Consider the following 16,844-nt stretch of genomic DNA (forward strand, 5'->3'; position numbering starts at 1 on the left):
ATAATACTATATTGAACATGATACAAAGATTCCAGTATTAGAATGTAGGGTTTTTCCACTATTAACTTGGAGCCACATGCGGAGACTCAGGTACTATCAACTTTTTTATCTTATTAAAAAACAGTGTCAGACGTATCCTACATCAAAAGGACGAGGCTTACGTTGAAATGACTGTTACATGTATGTACCATCTTTAATTTGTGTTCTGATATAGTGTATATTACATATTATCAAAGGCAGCAGAGTCATTAAATGAGGGTTAGGGGTTAGGATTATGCAAACTTGCTTTTGACTTTGTGCATTATATCCTTGTAGATATGGATTTGTTTAATATCAGCCTGTTGTCAATGAGACCATTTTTGGTTTGGCTGTGGAGTTTAAAAAAAAGGGTCGAAATATTCCTGTTTATTGTTACTGAGGAGTAGTTGGTTTTACATACAGACACATATGGATGGAATATGTGTGAGACGTCGAGGTCTCTGGACACTCATGAATGCCCAACACTGAAACAGATTCTGATGGTGGTTTTGAGTGCAGGAATGATATAGACTAGTGATTTCCCAAGTCGCAGTCTCTCCCTGCACCATCAGCATTCTAATGCCCACACACCACTCCCACAGAAATCCATCTTCAATCTTTCAGATCTCGCCTCCCTCCATGCCCCGTCCCCACCATCTCCCCTCCAGCTCTCCCTCTGTATTTCACTAACACTTAATGGGAATTAGACCTGGAATTCCAGTAGATAGCAAAGGCTCTGCTCATTATATGTTAGTGGGGCAACTATTTGTCTCCCCAGTCGTGTGGTGCCACAGTGGTTCGAGCTCTGAATGCAATGGTTTTTGTTTTACATATTAATATGCGAGACTCCTGGAGAAATGGTACGGCAGCTGGTATTGTTTCCTGAGTTTCACCTGTGGCCATACATTTTAAGTTTTTCCTGAATGCCTTAAGTTTGTTGGCTGCAACATGCAGGCTGAGGAGACATGTCACAAATGAAACACGACAGTGAGCCGAGACGGCTGCCATGCCGAGATACACGGATGTAAAGACAAAGAAAAATGCACGATAGAGCCAAAATTCACGTGAACGCATTTGGGCTACACCATTATTTCTAATCAAAGGGAACGTTAAAGGGATAGTTCCGATTATTTGAAGTAGGGTTGTAAGTGGGGTCATATACCGACTTAACTGTAGTCAGTTTATTACCTGCAGTAGATCATAAAACCCCCCTTCAAATACACCAAATTCTTCTAATAATGAGAAAAGATTCAGTGGAATTCATAAGAATAAGCTCACAGTTTTGTATCAACAGTTTGATTGATTTAATTGATTTTGGTCTCAACATGATAATGCCTCCATGCACGATATGTGATTGACAGCTCTGGAAAAGCTTCCAATTTGATTTGGAGGTACGATTATTTTTGTCCAACTATTTCCTAAGTCTAGAATGAAGTTCAATACATGAGGTCCATCAATAAATCAAGTCTTTTTCTATGCATCCACCCACATGGATGCATAAAAGTAAAAAAAAAACAGTGTCACATTGCACCCTGTATGTTTGAATAACCATTTAACCAACACTATTTCTGAGTGAATTAATACATTAATGAATCAATTCATCTATGTTTCAGCTCTGTTTCAGACCTCTGCTTTTTATTCAACCTTTTAAAATACACTGTCCCACCTGTGAGATTCTTTGATTTAAATCTTCACACAAATTATCCAGTGTTCGAAATGTCTAAAGCTCCTTATTCTTTCCGTGCAAATCATCCGGGTCATTTATATCATTCTAGCCTTTTGGCAGTGGAATTTAAAGCGTTATCTTACAAACATTATCTTAGTTATGACAACGAGCAAAGTGACTTCTTTGTGGGGTATATTATTTTGAGGGTCTTCAACAAAAAACAAGGTCTACCAGGTGACAGAAGCGAACGTGTAAATGATTTTGCCAAAATGGTTGCTACTTCATGGCGTTCCCTAGAATTTTAATCATTTGAGACATAGTGTTAAGGAAACCTCTCCTTGTCCTTCCATTATGCCTCTTCTCTTGTACGGTACATCTCTTTGCTCTTGCCTTCCAAAGAGGAGAAATAGCTACAATTAGCAAAAAGCAAACCCCGTCTGACATTTAAGTGGCTTACAAGAAGCTCTTTGACATAATTAAGATGACTCATATGCTTCACAAAACTTGACAGATCAAATACCTGTGTTGTAAATTGTCAGGTGGGAGCTATGTGATCCTCAACGAATGATGAAGCCCACATTAATTCAACCCATTTGCTTGTTAATGGAGAAAATGTTTGCATTTTGTCAGAATACACACCTGATCTGTCACAAAAACAGATGCATAAGAGAAAGTCTAGTGCACATCCACTATGGTCTGTGTATGAATCAAAATCAAAGACACTAATGTATGTTCAAAGGATTGCAAAAATGTAGACAGCATTATCAATTACACACACACACACACACACACACACACACACACACACACACACACACACACACACACACACACACACACACACACACACACACACACACACACACACACACACACACACTCTCAAACACTGCCGACTTGACTTGTTTACAATTCAGCAGAGTCTTAACACATGCAAAGGATGGAAAACGTGAATCTGAATTTAAAAGGGGAACACTGTGGTAGGACTCTGTTTACAGTTGCGCTTCGGCTTCTGTTATGTTTTACTTGTGATTCAGAACACATAGCGGTGGGTTCCTTGGGGTCAGCACAGCGAAGTTTCTTATTAAAATGTCAAGAGCAATCACAGCATAAACGGCTGGAGCCACGGCTGAGGGGAAACAGCCTGAGCAAATCAAAAATTAGGTAACAGCTCTCATATGATATCCAACAGGGAAACATGGGAAGATGATTGGTGAGGGGAGAGTGGGGAAATGAAAGGGGGGGGAAAGAGGAACTGGCTGATCATCAACAGACTAAGGACATGCACATTAGATATCTCATCATGGCGCTTTCATTTTATTTGTCCCGGAAATTCAAAAACTAGCGATGGGAATCCAGATTCGGAAACAAAGGGAAAGGTGCATGAATTGTTGTTTGTTTTTAACATCATACAAGTGTTAATGTTCCAAAAGGAGAACTTGCAGATACCAGCATCTACTGCGTGTATTTTTTTAAATTGATGCTGAGATTATGATTGGAAAAAGAATTGTAAACGAAGCAACCGCATTGACCAGGTCCATTGATCCAAATCACCTCCAGTACATCACAGTTTATATGTTGTTTATTCTATATAGATGTCTTGGTGGCAAAATCAGACCAAGCTGAATCAGTGTGTGTGTGCGCCCGTGCGTGGTGGCAGATTATCAGACGGTTTAACAACATTACAGGTAGCAGTGCATTCACTGTGTAATGATATATCAGTGAGACAACCTGACAATCTTCTTAACCTTCAGGGCTGCTGCATTCTTACTGGTTAACTATAAGCCTTAAGCAAAGTACTTCCCAACCTTTTCTCTGCCGACGCACACGCACACACGCATGCACACACACGCACACACAAACAGACACAGACAAAGAGAGATCCTTGAGTGTGTCTCTGTAAAGCTACATCTATACACACATTAAAAAAAAACACTGTATAACATACCTTATAAGACTGATGTGGTCGACAAACTGTTGCATGGTCCCTCAATAGGTAGATACAGAACAACATGAGCTGTCATTTAGAGTCATGTTTAAGTCTGACATGTGTCCTCCTTTCAACATTTTTCTCTCACAATTAGCTCCCAGACGCTTCACTATGTTCACCAACTAGTGGTCAACTGAGTCTTTCTCATTGGTTGTACATAAACTACTGCCTGCTTCATCTGGATTTGATGCTGATGACAGCAGTCAGAATGAACCATGACAGAAAAGTTTTGCATGTCGTGAAACTAAAAACATTGAACTGAAGAGCCGAGGAGGGACCACCGAGTCGGTCGACCTTTTCTGTGGGTTTAAATTCACGAGCTCCTCTCCTCACACACAAGTAGCCACGTGCACGTCGATATATTGATGAAAACCTGCTTCAAGTTGAATTTCCTATCCGGTGTTTTTGTCTGCATCTGCATTCCAATTTCCAAACGAAGATATAGCTGTAATTTATGTATATCCAAGTTAATTAGTTTAGCTACCGACAAATGGTGTCTCCAAAAAAAAAAATGTCTGTGCGTTTTCCCCCGCCTAGGTTAACAGGGAATTTACAATAATTCAGCTAATTCAATTTTAATGAATAGCCGCGAAACATTTTGCCTAAAAAAAGATTGAACGCGTTCACAGATAATCGTGAATCGTTCGTCGAAACAACGGAGCTACAGCTGACAAGATCCGTGGCAGATGCTCCTCCTTAACATGATCATCCCCCGAACCAATTCAAAACAGCTGTACCAATCAACGAGCTAATGGCAGAAATGGAAATCATTTCAACATCCCAACGCGGATCGAGAGGCAGAGGAAGACGGATAGAAGGAGAGAGGAAAAAAGAAGTGAGGCAGTTGTGCTTTGGGGAATCCTGGAATCAGCCATCAGTCAAAATGAGGCCCAGAGAGATCACTTGACAGATGCATTCATTACAGACAGGACTGCAGTGGGAAGAACACATGGCTCGTTTCCAACAACTTTGCCGGGTTGGTTGGTGCACGGGTGAACATCAATAAAAGGGCAAGAGGCTAAAACGCTGCAACTTTTTTTCTATATAGTCCTATATCTGGTGAGTGAGTGCACAGTTTTGCACTTCTACTTTATTGTTATCATGGAAATGAACAAACAAAAATCCATGTTCTTGTCCGTGAGAGAGGCCCAACAAGCCAAAACAACCACTGCTTTAATGACAGCGATTTTGTTTGTTTTTACACGATTACAAGGTTCACAGTCCTCCAGCATCCGGCTGTTTTGAAATGAAGCTATCACTGAAATTCAATGCAACTATTCCGAGGTGAGGTCGAATTGTCCTTCCTATCTACCATTCCTATCTACTATTCCTGGACCTCAGTGGAAAACGTCATGAGGTGAAAGAGAGGTGTGAGGAGGGACTGAGAGGACTTGGGAAAAGCCGACAGCGCTGCTTAGAGAATCTGACTCGACTTTCACTAAACTCTGTTAGACTCGTTTTATATGTAAAATATAATGTCATGTTGGTAGTCAAACACTTGTGTCATGCTACGGCTATATGGTTATGCAGACCCGCATTGCCTCCTCCAGAGTTGGAAGTGCAGTGGGAAAATTCTCAGAAAGCAAACTGGGAGGGGGATTGACATGCTTGACGTCTACAGAGTTTGCCCTGGATAACAGACAGCTTAGTGTCGTCTTGTATGTACACACGACAACTTGAAAGAAAAAAACAAAGCAGAAACAATGCTGCATGTCTCCGGCGGCGTTCTCAGAGGGCTTGTTCAGTCTCACCTGCTCCCGTTTCACACACGCTGTCTGTCGTTTGTGCTCATCTGCGCTAATATTTGATCCCTCCTCTTTGCAACAGGGTCGAGACTGAAACGCTCAAGCACACAACGGCGCTCCTCCCTCTCAGGAAGATCTGGGCTCTGTACGCGGCGCCACTGACTCGCTAAACTCAAAAACGTGTACACACAATTACGGTCTCACAGCTCCGTGTGATGTCTGCATGTGTGCCGCAGATTTGCCCTCCCCTCTAAACTCGAATCTCAAACAGACCGCCCATTCTGTCAAGCCAACCACTGAGTCATCAGAACATCCTGTCAGAGTGAGTGCCGCCTGCTCGACTGTCAGGCAGCCCCGACAAATGCCCGACGGGAGGGAAACTTATAGCCTCCCATCTGGAATGATCCCCTGGTCTTCAGAGGTCAGAGAGGACAGAACTACTGCGACTTTGTGCAGGTACCTGCTATGGTCTAGTTCCCCAGAGTGTATCTCCTGCAACGACAAAAACATACCCTACACTGCAGGACAGAAAACGGGTTGTATGGGAGTGAAACTGTATTCTGGGACCACGAGTGACGTCCGGACGCCACAAGTGATGCCCGATCGAATGTAGTTGTTTATCTAGAAAAGGTTTAATGAAATTCACAGAGTATTTAAGATTAAATTAATACGAATTGACAGTTCACCCAAGGAGCATGTTTGAAAGATTGTGTTAAATCAACAGACTCTTGCGTGTTGCCATTAGGTGTCCTCCTTTTATTCAAGTATGGTGTCAACATTTTTGTCATACTCTTCAAGATCCAAAGCCGGGGAGATGTATTCAGCGAAGATGAAAAATAAATCAATATTGCTCTGACACTGTGTATCACAGAATGAATGGTAGCTTTCGGAATTTAAAAAGTAATTCTCCTGCAGTGTCCTGCTACACCTCCTCTGAGTTTTGACAAACAAAAGTAGAGGAGGGTCAATATGACTGAATGCCTGGAATGCATTTTTTTTTGCGCAGTGATTACTTTACTAGTGTCTAGCTGTATATGAATGGGGTGTATTTTTGAAATTCTGTTCCAATAAGAGCCTATGAATGAAAAGGAAAAAAAAAGAGGTGTCCCAGAATAAACCAAACACAGACGGCAACGTTGCATGTTATCCCAATGTTTGTGTTTCTAGTCCGAGCGCCAACCAAACGTCCTGTAGTTGCAGTGTGTGTTTTGTGTGTCTGTTTGTTAACTCTGTTACCAGTTTGTCCCTCTGATCAAAGTCATAAGTAAACCTCCGTGGTCTAGCTGTATAGGAATGATCAGGAACTTGATAATAATAAAGTATGGGGATGGGACATATGGTTGCAAAGAGGTTCTATGGTACATGCTCTGGGACTGCGCTATGTTACCATGTAAAAAAAAATCTCCCTGGTTTGTTATAGTTATAGTTTCTTCTTGTTATTTCCCATGAACTAATCAAAACCAACTAAGAACGGAACCTACCAATACGTTTATAGCTCTGATTTGATTTGCAGCCTGATACACTTAAGCTCAGGCCCTGAGCCATAGCACTCTGCTGTCGTCTGAAATCTATTAAAGACACATCAGTGAGGTGCAGCGTTTCAATGTGTGACATGTTGTCTAAATAGGATAAATATGGGCACTGTTGTTATTAATTAAATTGATATGCCATCCTCATTCTGTATATAGTCCAACAAATATACTATTTATCTATTTCACAAAGGCTTTCTACAGTACCCAGTGCCCAGCTACTTTAGTAAAATCAGAAAATGAATGTATACATACAGTATATATGTGTGTGTGTGTGTGTGTGTGTGTGTGTGTGTGTGTGTGTGTGTCAACAGTTGTTAAGCATGTACGTCTTGGGAAATGGGACTGAGGATGAGTGTCACAGACAGGGACAGACGTTGAGTGTAGCACTGCGTTGGCTCGTCTCGCCACTGCATTTTTAGACATTATCGAATATATAGAGTAGCTCCGGCCTTAACAGTGGCGTGGAAATGAAAATAAAAGTTCAACGTTTCTTCCAAGCATCCACATTTCAGAGAAACATGTAGATTACCATTTCAAAACAAACATGCACTCACCTGTCTGCGCAGGTCCCTGGTCTTTTTGGTCATTTTGTCGATGGCTGAATTCAACAGGTCGCCTTTCTCTTTCCTGCCGGTCTGTGAAAGGAAACAAAACACCACGTTAATACAGTACATGCAATCTTATTGTTTGATTTTTTTCTCATGTGCATTTTCTTTTTTCTCGAACAAAGCAAACTGGTAATAGTTGGTTTCGGATTGATGAATCTGAAAATACCCTTTTTCGAAAAAACCACGTGTTCATGATCTAGCTCAATTTAGTCAAGAGTCAGGGACAAACATGACTCAAACATATGTTACCTAGCAACTAGCCTTTCTGGCAACTATCCATTTGATTCTTGCCAGTTCCCCTGTCGGCTGCACTTCCTGTCACCGCCAACTCGGACTGGAGCTTCGGGACAGTGTAGAATTCCATGAGCTTCGCCCGACACACAAAGATTCACCAGCTGCTTCTTTTCACTACACAACTGGGAAATTCACAGCGAGAACAGTGCAGAGCTTATTGCTATTACAAATGCCCCTATTCTCTAGTGCACAAGCATCCCCATACGACTCGTGGCAGTTGCCGAGGCAGATGCTAGGACAGGATCTCTTGCCGCCCTTCATTCAGAAATAAATAAACAAATACATTGTGTTCATTGAGACGCCAGGCCTGGGAAGAAGCTCAACTTTCAGTGTTCCATTTACCACTTACAACCTCCACGGTCTTTGCTCAGAATGGAGAAAGAGTGGAGCCATCGGTTTATGGATTTGGACTGTTATTATGGGAGCTTGGCTTGAAGGATAGAAAGATGCTTTCAGAGCCAGTTCCCGCTGGTGATTTGCGCCTCTATTCTGCCCCGCCATTCGGTATGGAAGGTACGAACGTGGCATGCCTCGTTGGGCTCGTTGTTCTGCCTTTATCCCGGCAGCAGAGGTGGAAAAAAGACCCAAATCAATAGACAGACCCTGACGCTGTTACACGTCACCCCTCCGCTGGAACACCAGCGTGCAATGTGAAATCACACAAGGGGGCAGAATTATATACTTTGTTTTATTCAGTGTACACAAGCAAAGGAGGCTAAAGAAGAGGTCTACTTAATGGCACTAACGGGATCTCTCTTTAAAAGTGGCCAGTGTCTTGGAACAAATAACTTCTGCTCCAGATCCCGATCTCTCTAGAGAAAGGCACACGTGTCTCTCAGGCAGTGGGAAGTGGTAAAATCCTTATGGGGCAGCTGCTCTGGATGCACTGTTTATGAAGATGATTTTTGACTGAAGTTGAAACAAATTATTGTCACTACTTCATTAAACTGCTTTTGTCTTTGCATTGAACAGGTTACCAATCACCACAAGTTGCCTAATTTTCCAACAAGGAGTGTGTGTGCATTAAAGTCTATTTTACTATTACAACATGTGATTGATCCAAAACGGTCACGATGGTTTCGGGGCAGAAATGCATTTTTCAACAAGCTTTTTTCAGATCCAACGACATCAATTCAAAGGTGTCGAATTAATGGTCAGCAACAACAATATTACAAGTGGAAACAAGTGTTGAAATCTGCCTCAGAGCATACTCCTCAAGAGTGAAGAATGTGCCACATTTACTGCTGAGCTGCTAACCCTGCCTCAGGTCCTCTCAATCAACGGCTGCGTGAAGTCAAATGCCACCACATTTCAAACTAAAGGTCTACAAATAATCATTCATGATAATTACTTTGTCCTTTTATTTTGACAGCTGACAAATGAAAAAAAACTTGAGACTCATCCCATGTTTGAAGCTGTGTGCTATATATATATATATATATATAGCTGCACACAATATTGAGTATGTTTTTATGGATGGACTTTCAGAATATTTTTGCAAAGGAAAAGAAAAAATGGTTAGCAGGCAGATTGCAAGACATAGTGATCCTCTGTCAAAGCAATACCAGGATACACAATTAGTTGTGCCGTTGCCAGGCAACCATCTCAAAGTTCTGCCCGGCAAAGCATGACAGCAAACGACCAAAACGCTCATCAGCCTTTGCAGAAAAACACATATCTATAGTGACACAGATTCCCGTTCACCCATGTCTGTACCAAATGATGATTTCTTTGAGACACATAAAGCAGAACCCCAAGACAACAGGACTTTAAAGCAACGGCGTTATTATTTTATTCATTATCCTGCTCAGTGGAACAAAAAATTGCGGTTCCTTATCTCCGTTTTTTGCCGCACTATTTTCCGGCCCTCTCGATAATTGAGTGGAACAGAACGCCTTGTATTTTTGTGTCACAGAGAACTAAATGATACCCCGTCAAACAGCCACATCGTAGTAAATTCACCTCAAGGTTAACAGTGATTGTCACTTGCAATACCTTGGTAAGCATCCCAAGGCTTCAGAACTATTGTTTCCACATTAGTGCTGAATACGCCCCTCTATCACACAGAGAGTGCAGCAGAGAGGGAGCGAGGCTGCAGCAGACTCCCACAGCATGATGACATTGACGACTTGAGCACTTCCCTTAAAGGTAAATTATGCTCAGGAAGTACGCGAGCTCCAGTAAACTAGGGTAGTTATGCTACACCTGTCAGTGGAAGTTCAAGGCAACTGGTCCAACCCCTCTCTCTCTTCTCCAGTCTAAGAAAAGATGCCGTATTGAGGAAGAAGTTTGATAACAAACAATCTTTGAGTGTTTGCCTCATTTAAGAATCTTCATAGTGGGCATTTGCTGGGGTGGGGTATTCATATGTGAGCAAGGTCATCGATGTGAAAGTGCTGCTCAATGAAAAGAGCCTGTAGCCATAAAAACAGATAATTCCCGTTTCTGTCTAATGTATTGCTGGCCTGCCCTTGGCCAAGGCCCATATAGCATGAGTTTTCTTTCATATGGATGTTAAACATTAGGAATGACTCATTTGTCTCCTAGCTCATACAACAGTTAGTCACCCCCTGTTCTAATAGCAATCACACAGCGCAGTCATTTATTTTTTTCTTTCCTTCTCTTTTTTTTTTTAATGGAGCAATGCACCATTGCACCAAAAGCAAGATGTTTGAACCGTGATCCCTAATTTAAAGGGAATCTACATGAAACCTACCGACCACTATGCTAACAAACACTTAAATGGACTGCAGGTGCATTTATTGAATTTGCACACTGTATTCTGAAACATGCCTGAAATCACTTCCAGACAGTTTTTGACAGACTGACGGAGAGGAACACTCAGTCCCGCTTCCATTATATGTCAGTGATACAAGCACTCACACTTTGATGTGCATGCACAGGCATGTGTGTTCTGCTCTACGCCAAAGCAGCACACATGGCAACATTAGTCATTGTGTTGCCTAAAGAGCTTAATGTGTCATTAAGGCACCAGGGGGACACACAGGATTTAAAAAAAATAACCAAAAAAAATGGGTGGGGGGGCTTAACCGGAACTTTCTGGGGACACTTCACACATATTTACAGGATCTTCTATTTAACCGACAACCTTAATTGAACTGAGAGAAAGACAAAAAAGCTCTAGATGATATAAACAAATCATCTCATTCATAAGATGAATACACAAACACACATACACACAACATCGAGTGCAACAATGTTGTGTGTCCCTGTGTGCCCCCCCCCCCCCCCCCCCCTCCCCTCCCCGTTTTCTGGAATCAAAAATCCCAGCTGTTTTTATTTCTCAAAACTCTCAACCCTTTAATCTGAGTTAAGGAGATTAAAACAGCACAATAACGTCAGTCCATAGGGACAAAATCCAGCCCCTGTTATTCTGAGCTCCTATTGACAGCTGAGCAGCAGTTTTTGATGTGTATATGTTCTTATACTTGCTTCCGCTCTTTGTGTGACAGTGTATCTCTAAGATCAACGCAGTATGCTTTTGACAATTACAGTATGCAAAGTAGACCACAATTACTAAAAATATGCTACCCTTACACTGTGATTGCTCTTCAGCTTTAATACATCGAAGCCCGTTCGACAGGGAATGAAAATGCATTGCTCATGTTGGGTTTTCTGCAAACCATAAAACACCCAATTAAAAACACTACGCATGAGTAGCCCATCACAATCTTTACATACAAGGCTGTCCACAAATAATGAATCATAGGTTAGTTAATGCGTCAGGCTCATAATCACCCTCGGTCGGTCAAAACTGCGGTCTTTGATATGTGCGTGCACGTGCGTGTGAGAAGGACAAAGTGTGTCACATTATTTTTCCATTTCTTTATGCATGCAGTGTTTATCTGGGAAAATAATTTGACCTCCCTCCGCTCCCGTCTAGGTGTGTCCAACATGTGTGCTCTCCGAATTCAAAACCATTTCATGTTGATTCAACACACTCACCATACGGCGACATTGATTGCTTAGTTTTTGACTGTTACATAATGGGATGTGCATGTTCAGTTCTTCTAGTAAACACAAGTCCCTGTGGAGTTTTGCAGACAATGTTCCCAACTGTCCCCATCCATTATTTCCTACCCCCCGTGTGCACTCATTCATTCACAGTAGGGGAGAGGAAGATGGAGCAGGGTGCTTGAAAATAAGCATCCAGTGTGTGGGGTAATGGTAGCGGGAGCGGCGGAGTTATTCTTGCCCACTCAGGAGACGGGGCTGGTGGACGGTGCATGCTGGTGGAGCGGCTCAGGGCCCTGAGCGTGTTCATTCTCTCAGGCCCTCCCAAAGTAAGTTGCGCAATTCAGTGGTGCAATGCAGCGCGGACTGCTTCATTGCACGTCTGACCTCGAACGCTTTAATGGTGGAATAAGGCGAACAGCAGTGTCTGGAAACTGCACATGTACGTATGAATGTGGCACTTGGTTGAAGGTGTCACATCAAATTCTTCCACTTATTTATAAATGTAAAGTAAGAGCTAGTGCTCAAATCTAAGTATTCTTTCAATTACAACACATATAAAAGTGTATTACGTGCATTTGTAGCTAAATGTTTTTTTTTAGCATGGGAAACAATAGATTGCATGTTGCAGTGCTTTGATTTGCAGACAGTCGTTTGTGTTTATTTTATTGTACTTGTGAGCACTATGTGAATAAATGTCCAAAGCTTTAGTCTCTGGCAACAATGGAATGAACAAACCCTAATGAAAATGCAGACGATCAATATTTTCTGACGCACCCAAAAAGTGTCATGTCTCCGCACGTCCCTTGAAACTAATGCAATGAAATTGACAACGTCGGGGGGTGGAGAATGTTGAGGCCGAGGGGCCGTGAGACAAGTGAGGAATGAATCTGGTAATTCATAGGCAATAACATGGCAAATCAAAGGAATGAGCAGATGAATCACAGAAAGGGAAAAGGCAGACAGGTGGGGGAGGAAAGTGGGGAGGGGGGGGTTGTTGTATGAGGCATTCTGTCTCATTGTCTCCAAAGATCAATGTGTTAAATGATATCAATTCCGGCCCCTTGTCAATTCAATTAGGCGGGAGCGAGAGGTACAATTACTGTCCAATGTGGTTACACTGTCTGCAGCGGGCTTAAAGGGGAAGGCGAGCCGATAACGAGGGGGTGAGAGAGTGTTTGTGTAAGTGCGAGCCGGGGGGGTGGGGGCTGATAATAGTGGTAACACGTTGGTCGGGTTACCAGCAGATAATGGGCGGCTAGATCCTCATTAAGATAAGTTGTGCTCCCTCAGCTGTAGTGCCATAGACGGGCCAATTGGACTCGTTCTCATTAAGTGGGACTTAAAGAGGTGCAGCGGTGGCTATCAGCGACTTTGATTACAGGATACTGGGAAAGAAAACACACTGCAATGCCTGCGGCAAGAAAAAGAAAATACTTCCAGATGAGTGGCTCAGTTCTTTTTTTTCTTCCTTTAAAAAAAAAAAAGAAAAAAGACAACAGAGCAACATTGAACAGAAATAGATGCCATATCATGATCTCATTATAGGAATTCCTATAGATATAGAACAGGCACAATGCAATGCTGGATCATTTCCAGTACTGTGTTTGTGTACGTGAAAGTATGTGTGACACACAAACAAACAAACAAACAGAAACTATTGCAGGTTTGTGGAAATGAACATTATACAAATATAAACATTGTTCTACTTATTGATCAGGTTGGAGTTTATGATTTTTTGTCTTCAAAGCATTTATCTACAATTGTTGCTGCGACCTGACCTCCCTCAACACTGGTCATTGAACTGATTTGGCGAGAGCGCTGAGAGGTTGCGGACAAAGCTTGACCCTTTATTGTGTTACACTGGAGCTACGCACTCCAGATCAGTAGGCAGCATCGCACTGTACACAAGAATTTGGATGAGTTGAGACATTATTTTCACACCTTGCCTCTCAGGGCTTTTATGTGCTACGGCTGTTTTTGTGACTGTCTCAGATAATTTGTTTTTCTATTTCCCCCCCTTTGAGCTGCTGTTTACAGTGAAATAGGACTGAGAATGAAAATATAACTATTCTGCCACATGGAAAAAAGCTTGTTGCAGGCAACATTCTCTTTTCAAAAGCATGCATACAGGTCTGAGCACCAGACTTTATTTTTTTTTAATGAGGTATTTTCCTTTGTGTTTCACAAATCGTACACATGTAAGAGGGCCTACGGAATTACTAACAAATCAGAGAAAACATTTATTCAATGGTTATTGAATTGTTGAACAATTTATAAATAAAGTAGATTTTATAATGCTATTAATAAGCAAGCGGTGTAGTATTTATTTATAATTCATAATTATTCAGTATTTAATGGAAAATGTTACTAGAAAAGTGTTAACTCATTAATGGTAGAAAGACACACACACGCACGCACACACACGCACACACACACACGTGCAGGCAGGCAGGCACGCACGCACCCACGCACACACACGTGGACATTTCTTCTTCAGGCTATTCGAATTTTGCTGTGGGAATGTGTAGGAGTATCCGGAGCTCCTGTGAGGCGCCTCCGGAGAACCAGTCCACTCCCAACACTCCGAGTGCTGCTCGTCCGAGGGCTTCATGTCTCTTCTCCTCTCACGTGGTTGCTCATGGTATCTATAACAATGCTGCTTGAGCCTGGCAGTCTCCTGTCAGCTGGAGTTAATGCAGCCGAGAACGGCACCGCCTGAGGAGGAGCCGGAGTGCCTTCTGGCACAAGGTCTCTTATGTTTAATGGCTGATGCCGTTTGCTTACTCCTCTCATTACACTGGCTCATGTTTAGACTGCGGGCCTGTCACTGGCTATTAGCATCCGTGGTCAAGCAGGCTGCGGATGAGAGAAAGCATCTGGCTTATCATGAAGCACATCGTAAGTATGAAATGAGCAGTTTGTTAAGGATGGGGTAAACACAGAGTAAAGGATTACCTTTTCTTTTTGAATTGTTTGGGCTATTTTTGCCTTTGCATTTGAGATGACAGCAGTGAATGACAAGAGACAAGAGTCGTTCAGACTTCGCCAGGGAGTTAGGGCAAATCTAAATCACCTAATGGACCTTTTTTTTCTTTTTTAAAGATACTTATTGATGGCTTCATGCATACTGCTCGACAGGATAACTTTGACATATCACGGGTAATTTCGTCAAGTGCACAAATAAATATCTCCCAGAGCATGGGAAACAGAAAGGGGCAGACAGAGGAAGCACAAAACTGCAGCAGAGACAGAGGCAATTGGAGAAACTGACAAACATAATAAACAGAAACAGGGGCAAACATGAAGCAAAGGACGTTGGGTTGCATGTCTCCTTTCACTGTGCCTTTTGACTGTCAGGCATAATAAAAACATACGTTACAGTTCACAGAGACGGGACCCCGGAGCACGGCTCACAATGTAGCGGTAAGTCAATTCTTTACTTGGATGAAAACAAACCAACAACCACATGGGTAAAGAAAAAAAAAAGGCACGTTGCAAAACACAGGCAGGCCAAGAACAGGGCGCCGTCACTAAGGTAAGCTGAGGCATACGGCACAAAGACAATCTGGCAGAAAACAAATGGAAATTGACCTGTATAGGATATATATGAGGGAGGGGGAGCAGGTGAGTGGGAAGGAGGAGCAGTTGAGGTGATTCTACTGGTGGGAGAAGTCAGGAAGGTGGAAGAGAGTGACGCAGCAGCAGATTCAGAACAAGTGGACTGAATGAAATAAAAAAAACATCTCCACAATATCCATTAAGGCCCGCAAGGGGGGCTGGGGCCAGGCGGGGTTACACCCTGGACAGGCTGCCAGTGTATCTACCTACATACAAAGACAAACAAGCATTCACTCTCACATTCACACCTACGGTCAATTTAGAGACTCCAATTAACCTCACCCCTATCTGCATGTCTTTGGACAAAGGAACCCACCCATCGCACGGAAAGAACAATGTCAACTCCACGCGGAAAGGCCCCGGTTGGAACCTGTTTGCTGTGAGCGCTAACCCTCCCACCAACGTGCAGCCCCGCAGCACATCTAAGAATAATGTGATTTTCATCTGTTTTTTAACGGGAATTAATGTGGAAACCCAATTTTCACAGTAGGGATAAGTAGAAATGTCTCAGTCTGGAAGACGGAAAGAAACTTTGTTAAAAAGAAGAAAAAAAGAAGTTTGTTAGGGATTAATCTGCCATGACCTGACTTGGGGGGGGGGGGGGGGGTTCAATTCTCATGCCTGTTTCACAAAGAGGGAGGTTACGGGCACCATAAAGACTTTTTATTATCCATCTGCCTCAGTCAGAGTCAGTACAATGGGATTAAGAGGCTGTAAACAATCAACCTCCGTATTTCGGATTTTAATGTTTGGGAGAAGGTGTCCCAAAACAGCCTGAGAAATAAAGGTCCGTCAGTGACAGGGCGAGCACAGAAACAAACTGTGGACTACAACAAGGATGCGACAGTGCTCAGATGTCACCACAATACTCGGAGCGGCTCCTGACGTGGGAAGATAACTCCTGTTGAGGCACTAAAAACTTATTTTGCCTGCTTGAAAAGACACATTTTTTCAGGTAGCAGTTAGTAAGAGTTAAGCTGGTTTTTTGAAAATGCCAACTCTCTCCAAGGTTCAAAGGTGTTGGAAACCTGCGTTGGTAATTGTGATGCGACTGATGTGCAGCTCCTTTCACAGTGCTGTGTTGGTGGAAAAATGCCGCTATGCGTAGAGGCAACAGAGTGTCATGCAACAGAGTGTCATGCGGGCGATGCAGGGGTTTAAGAATAGAAGCAGAGAATAAATAAATAATAAAAACAGAGAATGGGGAGGGGGTTTAATATTAAGTGTGCTGGGCTTTAAGCCAAGATTTTAAGGTGCGTAGTTTCAGGAGAATAAGAAAAAGAGTGAGGGGAAGTGTCTGGTTATCAGACAGACAGAGAGAGAGCAGGGGATGAGAAAGTCTAGCCCTGCAGCAGCAGCACAGGGAGCTAGAGCAAGGCTGCCTGCAGCCTGCCT

General features: G+C 42.6%; 1 protein-coding gene across 6 annotated transcripts in view; it reads right to left on the reverse strand.

The window, feature by feature from the left end:
* ctnna2 (catenin (cadherin-associated protein), alpha 2) overlaps positions 1 to 16,844 on the reverse strand; it is a 301,922-nt gene that overhangs the window by 69,627 nt on the left and 215,451 nt on the right. For all 6 annotated transcript variants that reach the window (XM_035637486.2, XM_035637484.2, XM_035637489.2 and 3 more), the window contains exon 8: positions 7,506 to 7,586. In XM_035637486.2, the coding sequence (XP_035493379.1) occupies positions 7,506 to 7,586 (81 nt within the window). The remainder of the gene's footprint in view (positions 1 to 7,505; positions 7,587 to 16,844) is intronic.

Source organism: Scophthalmus maximus, chromosome 8, assembly GCF_022379125.1.
Source record: "Scophthalmus maximus strain ysfricsl-2021 chromosome 8, ASM2237912v1, whole genome shotgun sequence".
NCBI lineage: Eukaryota > Metazoa > Chordata > Actinopteri > Pleuronectiformes > Scophthalmidae > Scophthalmus > Scophthalmus maximus.